We start from the raw sequence: 12,157 nt of genomic DNA, 5'->3' as shown, positions 1-12,157 counted from the left end.
TTAATATTTTTAATAACTTAATAATGAACTTAAATAAAATTTAAAAAAAATTAAAAATATTTTCTTACCATTTACAATTAGACTGTGAGAATATTATTGTCATCTAAATGAATAAAAGTATTTGTCATTACAAAATTCAATTAAAACAACTAAAAATCGAAATAAAGAATTAAATCAAGATGAATTTGAGAGAGTTTTGATTGAAACTTTAGAATTAAAAAGTTGAGACAATTGAGGGACGGAAAGAAAAGGATTTAAATGAAAAAAATGAGGAAAATGCTTGGGTTTATATAAAAATAAAACTTGTCATTTTTATTATCATTGGGAAATTCGATGATGGAGGAAAAATGCAGTCCAACGAGGCATGCTTTTTGGCTTAATCAGAGTGAAAATGCATCTAAAAGAATGCTTTTGATTGACTCTGTAAGAAAGCATGCCTTGCTAGACACATTTAGCTACGCTTTTTTACATTTTTCGATAAATATCACAGAAATCAGCTTATTTCTTTAATTTTTTTTTTCTAATTTACCCCAAATTTACGACATTATACTACTGTGTATGGTGTGCTCCAGTTTCAGGTCTGTGTAAATGAGGTGGTAAGTTGAGCCATTTTGGGCAGAAATAAAGAAAGTCGAATGCTGCTGGGTTCTTTTGGGATTCAAAGGGTGTTGGTGACACGAGTTTTGTTTCTCTATCTTCGGTATTTCTATAATCTATATTTCATATGTTACACGTCTATTTTTGAATCGGAAATCTAATTTAATTTGTAATTGGAATTAAATCATTTCAAATATGAAATTACCTTTTTTTTTAAATTGTTAATTAAGTTTAATTAACAGTAATTATATACAAAATTGCGCATCTGGAGATTGTTAATTTTTTTTTTTAATGAAGTAGGTAGTAAGGTAAGCGGCGAAGGAAACAGGGGATTGGTCAAAGGGAAAGATCTGAAACAGGGACCAAAAATGAGGTTAGTAGGACTGACCGGCGGGATTGCTTCAGGGAAGAGTACTGTCTCTTCCATGTTCAAGCATAACCATATTTCCGTCGTCGATGCTGACATCATCGCTCGGGTACACTCCCCTTTTTTTTTTTCTTCAATTTTTTGGGGGCATATCACCTGTTTGATTGAAATTACGAACTGGTACTCTTTTTGCAGGATGCCTTGAAGAAGAATTCCGGCGGGTACAAAAAAGTGGTGGCGGCGTTCGGACCGGACATTCTACAAGATGATGGCCAAGTTGATCGTTTGAAATTGGGACGAATTGTCTTCTCTGATGCCTCCAAACGTCAACTCCTTAATCGGTTGATTTTTCATTAATTTCATCCTCTTCCTTTTTAAATAATTTAAACTCAGCTTCATGTTTGGAATAGCTTAAAAGCTTTGTTTCTCTACTATTATACTTATCCGGTAGTCTATACTAGTCCTGGAGGTCAGAATTTTATCTCCAAATTGCAAGTTTTATTAGCATTTTTAGTGTAAAATTTGGTCTTTCTTTAGTTTGTTTTGTATGCATGATTTTGTCAATGTTGTAGCAAATTGATATCATGATCTCCTAGGAGGTTGCTTTTTAACGATTTAAAGGCTATTGGAAGTAATGTATGTCACCTTGTGGTTCTCAAATCATGGAGGTCAAATTCTAGTACTTTGATGTTTAATTTTCGCCTAGGCTAAATGGCGGAAAATGTAAGTGTCCTTTTATCCCTGGAGGTATAATCTAGGGAGGCTTGATTATGGATCATCTGTCTTTTACCTTGCCTTGAAACTGCGGTTTGTATTGATTCCTTAATTTGGTTAATTTTCTTCTCGTAGGTTATTGGCTCCCTATATATCCTCTGGCATATTTTTAGAAATTTTCAAGCTTTGGATAAAAGGTCATAAGGTGATCGTTCTAGACATTCCGTTGTTGTTTGAAGCCAAGATGGATAAGTGGACAAAACCAATTGTTGTTGTATGGGTTGATCCTGAAACACAACTTCAACGACTTATGGAAAGAGATAATTCGACAGAGGAGGATGCCAGAAACAGGATCAATGCTCAAATGTCTCTAGAATTGAAGAAGAGCCAAGCAGATATTGTGATAGATAACACTGGATCACGTCAGGACTTGCAGGAAAGGTTCAGTGAGGTACTGTCGCAGGTCAAAAGGCCTTTGACATGGACTGAATTCTGGCTTTCAAGGGATGGAGCCTTGTCAGCTTTACTTGGTGTGATAATAGGTGTTCTTGCAGGCAAGAAATTATTTCGGTAATTTACAGGTACTACAATCACCACCAAGGCACCAACTTGTGGTTTCAAACTGGCTATAAATCTAGTCTATTCTTGATGAGGAGTTGATGTTGTTGTAGTTCTAAATGACAGCAAATAAGATGAATTACGCTTACTCCTGCCAATTTTTCATTTAAGAATTCACTACCGCACCTTTCACTTACAGGTTGTAGAATGTTGTTGGTTTTCTTTCGATTGCTAACTGTGATATACTAAGTTTTTTACACCATGAAACTTAGATTTACTTTCAAACTCTTTAAATTTCTTGGTATGAAACTGAATAATCATTTAATAATCTAGATGTGAATCTGACTATATTGTTAGGCAGACCAAGGATGCCTGATGTAAAATTGAACTTGCTTCTGATTATTTTCATGCCATAGAATGAAATTATGGAATTGGTTTCTGTTTTTTCTTTAACTTTAGGACCATAGAAGTAGGTACCTTTTTGTTGCTACTGTAGGCTTACTGAGTTCACACCAGGCTGAAGAGATTTCATTGATTGTAGTGGAAAAGTACTTAAGCTCACTTGGTTCCATAAATCTCCTAGCTGCTGATTACTTTCTAGGATTGATTCTGTAAGTTCCACCCCCACCTCCTTCCCCGGGCTCATAATTAAACCTGAATCTTCTGTTATTACTTGAATAACATACTTGAGTTTAACTACTACATTTTTTAATTGCCTTGTTTTTTGATTTGGTTGTTCTCTACTTAGCATTCATCATTTGTGGTAGTCCATAATTGAGTCTTCCCAAGTATAATATGCTTCACCTTTACTGCCTTGACCTATTCTACAGCTTCTTTTGGTCTAGTTGAAGACAAATACCACAATGATTGATCTACTCACTGAGATAAGTCCCGGTTGTATACCACATTAAGGTTGTTGCTGCCATCAGATTTGATTGAATTCTTCTTTTGAGATTTGGGTGATAAGACTTATAATGATATTAAACTTGTTCATCTTGCACTATTTCCGTATAAAGGGCATGAAAGAAAGACCTATGAATTGTGAGTGCCAAGTGTTGTCACAAGTCTCACTACCCATAAAAGCATGGTAGAGCTATTGGTTTAGACAAAGTGGGATGTGTATTGGGTGGTGTTTTGCAAACTCCATTAAAGTTTCTTATCCTCTTTTCTGGGGTAAATATTTATATATTCCAGTTAAATTGAAGTTTCCAATTCTTTTCAAAGGTGAAGTTTCCAATTCTTTTCAAAGGTGCGTATACCACTGAATTAGTTCGTTCAAAGCTAGCAAGGTTGCAATGGCTATACAATTTATTTTGTAGTTTAACTTTGTTAATTTCTATTTCTGTTAATGGCGCTTGCGTGTTGAAAGCGGTCAATTGTTCACTTTCATGTTTGGCTGTTGAAAGCATGAAGTAGATGAATCGAGAGATTTATCTTCATACTGGTACGTCTGGGTTTTTCATATGCTATCATTTGTTGGTTTATAACTATCTAACTATTTTTCATTGAGATGTTTGACATAAATGAGAACCAAAACTATTAAGATATTCTCAGAGTAGAAATGGGGGTAAAGCAAGGGACGGGAAGGAACACTTGCTTCTTTTGATGTCTGGTTTTATGAGGTCTAATTATGCTTTTAGTCGCTTTATTCTTTGTTTATTTTAAATTTGATCCCTTCTTTTTTATTTAAAATTAACATTCAATTAATAACACCATTGGAGAACATCTGTTAAATCGGATTAGGTGGCATTTAAAAAAATAAATTTGATCACCTGACCAATTTGAAGCTTTGCGGAAACAATGTAAATAAATAAAGCTGCTGCTGTCATGATTGGTCTATGAATGGTGAAATATATGACTAGTAAAATAAAAAATAAAAAAAGTATTGGTTTTCACTTTTTGCTTTTCTAGAATGAATTGAGAATGATGAGGACGTGAAATGTGTTTTTTCAATAGGGTCGGAAGCGTGTAAATTATTGTACTAAAAATCACACAAAGTTCAATTTCCAGGGAAGAGAGGTGGATCACAAGGATCTCTTAAATACCAAGTCTTTCCTTAGTCAGAATATCCCTTTTATAGTAATTTAATAGCACAATTAAATACTACTATTATACCCTCAAATATTGAAAGAAAAATAGGACAAGAAAGAACACAAGAGTTTTAACGAGGTTCGGTAAATTATACCTACGTCCTCGGGCACTAACACCAGATGATAACTTTACTATCTCCAAAATATTACAAACAAATAGAATTCCTTAAGAATTCTCAAATGGGAGAAGAGAGAAAACTAAGAGAGAAAGATTGGTTGGGATGATTGAAATGAGAAATGGTTAGGCCTATTTATAGTTAAGGCTCAGGGACTAACTTGCAAATGGCCTAAAAAATTAGGGACCAAAATTGCAATTATCCCATTCAACTTTAAACAAGTTGCTTGCCACTTTTTTTCTTTCGGTGCCAATTGCACCTCCCACCACCCACCATTTTTGACTTTTCAACAAAATGAACTATGTGATTATATTCCAAATCAGTTGCTCCATAAAATGTAAAATTTTATACTTTGATTTAGCCGATGATACATTATAGTGTCAGTTTGAGATGCAAATTAACTAATTTGAGTATTTGTCTTAAAAATCCAAATCAGGTTATTAGGATTTTATTAATGTGTTTGGTGATTAAATGTAAATTAAATATTGTAATCATACGACAAAGTATGTAAATCAAATGAAATCGAGCCTTAGGGGCCAGAGTGGATTCAAACAAGTCGAGGGCCCCTAGAATGAATGAATTAATTGACATTATAAATGGTAACTCGGAAATATGATTGATAATAGAATGTTTTGATATCGATATGTTTGAAATGTTATGTTAAAAGAATTAAAAACAAGCTTTAGAGGCCAATTGTGGATTAACGAGTCTAGGACTCAGAAATGCTATGCAATAAATTGTAAAAAGGAGATTTATATGCATACCCTTGCTTGCTAACGTTGAAAGTATATGAAAATGATTGAATTTTATCTAACATTTGATATGAACCTAATAGTATATATCAATTTTTGATTCAATTGTTGAATCCAAATCAATCAACACATAAATGGTACTTTATTTGAATAATCTTATTATAGGTTCTAATCATATCTGCTCTTTATGACACAATGCTTAGAACTACCCATAATCTCTTTTTAACTCATAAATAGAAGGATAATGCGTTTCAGCGCACTCGAACTCACGTCCTCTTGCATTGACAATAATATTTATATCAATTAAACTAAGAATTAATCAACAAATTATCTATTGATTTTTCATTACAATCAATTATGAACTTTTTTAACAAATAAAACATACTTTTCAATGTATTTACATACAATTGATTATATATTTAAATGATCTATATATTATAATTTTATATTTGTTTCCATCAAACATATTTGAATGTCTTCCCACAAAATTATGTTTCCTTTTTAAAAATGTTTCCATAGAATATACATATTTTTATTACCAATCTTTCCATATATTCCATTTTTATATAATTTGTATTACACTATATCTTGTAATTTTAAATGTTTCATAAACAACTCATTCAAAAAAAAAATTCTAATATTTTCATACTATTTATTAAAATATATATTATTCAAGCCGATTGAGGTTATCTCGATTGATATGAGTATTGTTGCCAATACAAGAGAATGTAGGTTCGAGTGCGATGAAGTGTATTATCCTCCTATTTATGAGTTGGAAAGGGGCTATGGATAGTTGTAGTCATTGTGTCAAAAATAATAGATATGATCAGAACCTATAATAAAATTATTCAAAAAAAATATACATTATCCGAAACAGGAGAAAATTAAACCGACAGACTTGCTTAATACATTGTTGACCCAAATCTAGTTTCTCTCGTTCTCACTCAAAATAGGAGATTCAAAAATAGAAAGACAACTAACAAATTTAGAGAGCCATAAGAGAGCCTCCCGAGCAGCAATAATTTCAGTCATGTAAGGATCGAAATTGCTCGACTTAAAACCAGAGATGCCCCGAACAAATTCACCCAAATCGTCCCTCACAAGTGCAGCCCAGCCTATAACCCCACTCTCGGCAAACACAACCTCGTCAATATTACATTTAAACTTGCCCGTCAAAGGCCTACACCATTGATCACCGCCACCCACGTCTGGCTGCTGCACAACAAACTGAGTCTCATGAACCGCTCGAGCAGCCAACCAGCCATGTAACAAATATCCGCAAGCTGTACAATCTGTTCTCTAGCCGAAACTTGCTGCTTCCATAATCCAGCGTTTCTATGGAACCAAATGCTCCCTATAGTCTACATTATATATATTTTAAATAGTTTCATTATAAGTTCTGATCATATTTATTTTTTATAATATAATGTTTAAAACTACTTATAATCCCTCTCTAACTCATAAATAGAAAGATAATATACTTTAACGCACTTGAACTCCCATCCTCGTATATTAATAATGAAACGGACATCTAAAATGTGATTAAAGATTTGTCACTTCAATTTAATTAATTAAAGCAAGATATTTAAGTTATTATTAGCTATTTTAACCTTTTCTTTTCTAGGTTTAAGTACTTTTATTTTTCCCTTCTAAGTTGTAAGGTACCAATATAATTACCACAACAATAAAGCGTTGAACTCGATAAACTATCTTTTAAAAAATTATATTAATATTCACTCAATTATTAATAATTTTTTATTATTTAACTATAAAAATTACGCAATATAATCTTACTATTAAATTTTGTCTTTTATCATCACTATAACTTTTAAAATTGACATAATAGTAACTTTAACCTCAACATTTATAAATTATGTCAATTCAGGTCTTGATTATAAAAAAATTAACCCTCAACATTTACACATTATATAATTTATTATTATTATTTTTACATTAAGAGTTAGTTTTAAAAGTGAGAAAAGATGAAAATTATTATCTTGAATTTTGTGTGTTTTCCTTTTATATATTTTCAATCAAATTTAGTTGATAAGTTTTTTAGCTTTTAGGTGAAATGGTAAAAAAAAATACAAAACTACAAAAAAACCAAATTATACAACATATAAATGTTGAAGGTTAGATTTTTTAGAATCAAGTCTAAATTGATGTAATATATAAATATTGAGAGTTAAAGTCGTTAGTATACTAACTTTAAAAGTTGTTATCGTTAGCCAGCTAATGATAAAAAAGACCATATTAAATATTTCATTGACCAAATTTTTTTCACTAATAATCAGGTGACAAAAAAAATATTTACTAAAAGCCCATGAATATTTATCGAAGAAGGAGGTGACAAGTACTAAATTTACTACAACATTGGTCAATATTTTTGACCAATATGTATATGAATAAGAATCTTATCCACTAATTTTCACCAACACTCCCAAAAAAACAAAAAAACTTTCACAGCCTTCAAGAAATGACCCCACATTTTTTTTCGTACTTGTTTATCCCAAAGGGCAAATTTGTCCACAAATATATATATTTCGGCCATAATTAGTGGTGCTCCTCCACTCTTTTGCCGAGGGCGGTGGCGTCTTGGCCCCACGCGGTGAACGACAAGCGCGGGAGATTAAAAATAAAAGTTTTTTTTTTACTTATTTTGAACGTTGATCACGGACCAATAGTAACGAAATAATATTGACTGTCCGATAGCAAACTAACAAACAATCGTAACCGTTCATTTTCAAAGGCGAATTTAAAACGGTAAATATGGATTTTCCTTTATGGGTTTTATTTCAAAACTAAATTAAGACTGCTGTTTCTTGTTGTTGTTCTTTCCTTCTCATTCTGGCTTCTTTTCTTTGTCTTTCTCCCGGGGTATTGTTGCTCTTTGATGGTTAATTAACCAGAAACCAGAAGACAAATTGAAAGATAGATAGGGTGGGCGAACAGCGTGAACCTGAAGAAGAATTTGATTTTTTTTTTAATTATGATAATGATTGAGAAATGAAGAGTGATTTTTCATTTTAGAAGCTGATAAATGTTGGTTGAACATTCTTGTCAAATAAGGTGATACCTTGGAAAACTCTTCATTTATGTTTTTTTTTTGTTGTTGTTGTTGTTTTGAAGCTAAACTGATAAAATTTTCCATTTTGCAGAGAAATTTCCATGTGGTGGAATGTATGAAAAAACCCTGTTCCGTAGAAAGGGGGAAAACCCCATTTGAGAGTATGCAGAGAACATTCATTTGATAAAAAGAAAGTTTTTTGTTTGTTTTTCTTTGGTTTTTGATTTTGGGTGTTAGTGTTTGATAATGTCGTCTAATACTCCATCAGAGATGCAAGAACCGAGCATCGATACGGATAAGTTGAGTTATGAAATCTTTTCTATACTGGAAAGCAAATTTTTGTTTGGGTACGATGACAATCAGAAGCTATGGATTCCCAAACCGATCTCTCCCCCGGCTTCGGAACCGATGGTTCAACCGGGTGACGAGAATTCCTTGCCAGCTATAAAGAACCAGAGGGGTAAAATCTGTATTTTGAGTATTGATAGCGGTGGCATGAAAGGAATTCTTTCCGGGAAAGCGTTGGCTTATCTTGAAAAAGCCTTGAAATCCAAGTCGGGTAATCCAAAAGCTCGAATCGCCGATTATTTCGACGTCGCCGCTGGTTCAAGTGTCGGTGGTATCTTCACCGCCATGCTTTTTGCCACCAGAGATAACAACCAACCGATTTTCACCGCCGAGGAGACGTGGCGGTTCCTTGCTGATAATGGGAAGAGGATCTACCGGTCCGGTGCGGGTAAAAACGGCGGTATTCTAAAGAAGATTTTGAAAAACGGTTCGACCGGGTCAAGTTCGAACGGTATGGAGAAGGTCATGAAGGAGGCGTTCACGGCGGGTAGAAGGAGTTTGACGTTGAAAGATACACTAAAGCCGGTTTTGATTCCGTGTTATGATCTTTCCAGTACGGCGCCTTTTTTGTTTTCGAGGGCCGATGCTTTGGAGACGGATAGTTTCGACTTCCCATTATGGGAGGTTTGTCGGGCAACCTCGGCTGAACCGGGCTTATCCGGACCGGTATTGATGCAATCCGTTGACGGTCAAACCAAGTGTGTGGCGGTCGATGGTGGGTTGGCAATGAGCAACCCGACCGTTGCAGCCATTACGCATGTGTTACATAATAAACAGGAGTTTCCTTTCGTTAGAGGGGTTGAGGATTTGTTGGTGCTGTCATTGGGGACGGGTCAGCTCCTTGAGGTTAGCTATGAATATGAGCAAGTCAAGAATTGGAGGCTCAAGGATTGGGCTAAACCGATGGCTCGTATATCCGGCGACGGTTCAGCCGACTCGGTGGATCAAACCGTCGCCATGGCCTTTCAACAATGCAGAAGCAGTAATTACGTAAGAATTCAGGTAACATATTTCATGGACACTAAACATGTTGGATCTTTTGTTTGTGTTATGAGATTCAGGTATACGATTTTGATGATAGAATGCAGACAATTGAAATATTTGTGACTGACTGTCTTTAACAAGTTGTGTTATTTGTCATTGGCAATGCAAAAGGGACAATGAAAGACAGGCTGGTAGGAGTTAAGGGTCTTGTCTTTTGCAGAGTGGCATTCTAGAATAAGGGACAATGGGGTCATTGATGCTTTGGGGTTTTCCCAAATATTTCTTTTTTTATTGCTGTTTTAGTAGTGTATGGTTGAGGGCATTGAAATCTATGCCTAATTTTGGCCTATGGGTAAAATATGATATGATGCCTCAGCCTTTGATAGGTGCCGCTTGGTTTCACTAGCACGGTGGATGTGGGTGGCACATGATGACTTTTGCAACTCCTAGAAGCAAGACCAATTCATGGTGTTTGCTTCAACTTTATTTCTTTTGGTCAAAATTGTCAGTTTTCCTCTGGTTCTTTTGGTCAAAGAGGATTCCTTACGTAATTCAATGGTCTCCAAGTTCTTGAATACCATGGGAATGTTTTTAGGTGTTCTTAAAAACAACTTTCAGTTGATGCTGTGGGGGATATGTTGCCTTGGTAAAGAGTGTGGGACATCATTAAGCAATTCCATATCCATGTCCATATATTAGGCAAAGGGTGTCAAAGAGGATTCCTTTTATAATTAGCTTAGCTTTTTTTATTAGGCTTATTATAGTAATGCTTTCTCTCTCCTGTTTAGTAGTTATGAATCACAATTTGTCTCATGACAGTCCTCATTTTCATCGACTCTGTCCAATAAATTTACCGAGATAGGATGCTGTATCTGATACTCAATCCGAGTATGGTGCCGGTCTTTTAGGGTAGAATACATGCAGCTACTCATTAAACCAAATATTGGTGTGCAGGAGTACTTAGAGGTCATCTCTTTGCACGTTGCTTTATATGATAGTACACTAAAAGTGTTTAAATGGTGGACACAATGACTGGAAACATGCTTTTGTTATAATATTCAGGTTTTTCACTGTAATTTGAGCATAGGATCATTTATTTCAATTTTTGGGTGACAGGCAAATGGGTCCAGTTTAGGAAGGTGTGGTCCAAATGTAGATACAGACCCTAGCCCCAGCAATGTTAAATTGCTGATGGAGATAGGTGAGGAAATGCTGAAGCAAAAAAACGTTGAATCAATTCTGTTTGGAGGTAAAAGGATTAGTGAAGAAAGCAATATGGAGAAATTAGATTGGTTTGCCGGTGAACTTGTTTTGGAACATCAGAGGAGGAGTTGCAGAATTGCTCCCACTGTTGCTTTCAAGCAACCCAGCCCTAAGATCAACTAGGTTTCTCTCTCAACCAACACAGTTTGTGCCATTTCTTGAAACCCAAAAACAACTCACAAAGGTATGTCTTTTTCTTCCACACTAGTAATATTTTTAATGTTATAAAGCTTTTTCTTTTTGGTTCCTTTTACAAATGTCATCCATTTTGACCCACTCTTCCAAATCCAAACTTACCTTTTTCAACTCCATGGAATGTCCTTTTCAATTGATATTGAAAACCCTAATTTCACACCAAACAAACAAAATCATTCTTAATTAATTTTCCAACTATTTTGTTGAGAAATAGCTGTTTCTACCTTACTTTTTCCAACTAACCCCAAGAAATCGTCAAAATTCTTGTGCTTGTAGCCTTGTATTGTCATTTTCTTTATGTCACTCAAAAATACCATCTTTATTTCTGAATATACCTTTGTATATATATATATTAATATAAGGGAAGACAGCTCTTAATGTTATCTGTCTACCGACATTCGTACTAATGGGTAATGTTATCTGTCTACTGACATTCATATTTTGTTTTTGAAATGCAGGAAGAAGAAGAAGAAGAAGAAAGATAGCACCTTTTAATGAAACCATGGAATTGAATTAAAGAAGAAAAAACACATTAAAAAGGGTTTCGAAGATAGTTTGGATGATGTTGTCCACTCCCATCCTATTTTTTCTCCCAATCAAAACCCTTCAACAGTTGTTAAAACTAGCAGCAATGGTGTGAAACTAAATTGCAAAAAATTATATATTACCTACTTTTCTTTTTCTTTTTCTTTCCTTTATGTATATTCTCAAGGGGCAAAAACATGAAGGTCGATTATCTTGTCTTGTAATCAAAAGCCATGAATATAAGCCAAAGTTCTTTACTAGACATGGCAATCTATGTATTTACTACATATGGTATTTCTTATATCTATTCCTACTCTGTTCTGCAAATTATTAAAAATAAATAAATATTTAAAAATAGATAAAATCAGTTTAATTGGTTTGATCGTTGGTTTGGTTGGTTTACTAGTCAACTAATTTTACCTCTTATTTTGGACGAATATTCCGATCGATTATCGATCCAATTAGCCTGATTAGTTGGTTTGGTTTGATAAACAATATAAATATTCACAAATTTCATTTATACCATAATTTTCACAATTTTAATTTACAATTTTCATAACTAGTCTATCGATTTGATTGGT

General features: G+C 34.0%; 2 protein-coding genes across 6 annotated transcripts; both read left to right on the top strand.

Moving 5' to 3' along the window:
* Positions 1 to 253: 253 nt before the first annotated feature.
* LOC108458284 (dephospho-CoA kinase-like) lies at positions 254 to 2,513 on the top strand. Of its 3 annotated transcripts, XM_017757621.2 has the most exons (5): positions 256 to 423; positions 573 to 700; positions 898 to 1,073; positions 1,160 to 1,305; positions 1,814 to 2,513. In XM_017757621.2, the coding sequence occupies exons 3-5, from the start codon at positions 966 to 968 to the stop codon at positions 2,250 to 2,252; spliced, it is 693 nt and encodes a 230-aa protein (XP_017613110.1). In that variant the 5' UTR covers positions 256 to 423; positions 573 to 700; positions 898 to 965; the 3' UTR covers positions 2,253 to 2,513. The 3 variants fall into 3 exon arrangements, with proteins under 3 accessions (XP_017613111.1, XP_017613110.1, XP_052883336.1); XM_017757622.2 differs by having other exon boundaries at positions 254 to 700; positions 895 to 1,073; XM_053027376.1 differs by having other exon boundaries at positions 256 to 700.
* A 5,435-nt stretch (positions 2,514 to 7,948) lies between these two features.
* On the top strand, positions 7,949 to 11,838 carry LOC108457733 (patatin-like protein 6). Of its 3 annotated transcripts, XR_008281799.1 has the most exons (4): positions 7,955 to 8,263; positions 8,353 to 9,611; positions 10,710 to 11,040; positions 11,510 to 11,838. XR_008281799.1 is itself a non-coding variant. In XM_053027319.1 (3 exons), the coding sequence occupies exons 2-3, from the start codon at positions 8,508 to 8,510 to the stop codon at positions 10,977 to 10,979; spliced, it is 1,374 nt and encodes a 457-aa protein (XP_052883279.1). In that variant the 5' UTR covers positions 7,949 to 8,263; positions 8,353 to 8,507; the 3' UTR covers positions 10,980 to 11,041. The 3 variants fall into 3 exon arrangements, 1 of the variants encoding a protein (XP_052883279.1); XM_053027319.1 differs by lacking the exon at positions 11,510 to 11,838 and having other exon boundaries at positions 7,949 to 8,263; positions 10,710 to 11,041; XR_008281800.1 differs by lacking the exon at positions 7,955 to 8,263 and having other exon boundaries at positions 8,270 to 9,611.
* The last annotated feature ends 319 nt before the right edge of the window (positions 11,839 to 12,157 follow it).

The sequence above is a fragment of the Gossypium arboreum genome, chromosome 4 (assembly GCF_025698485.1).
Source record: "Gossypium arboreum isolate Shixiya-1 chromosome 4, ASM2569848v2, whole genome shotgun sequence".
In the NCBI taxonomy this organism is placed as follows: Eukaryota; Viridiplantae; Streptophyta; class Magnoliopsida; order Malvales; family Malvaceae; genus Gossypium; species Gossypium arboreum.
This window is presented reverse-complemented; position numbering and strand designations above follow the sequence as displayed.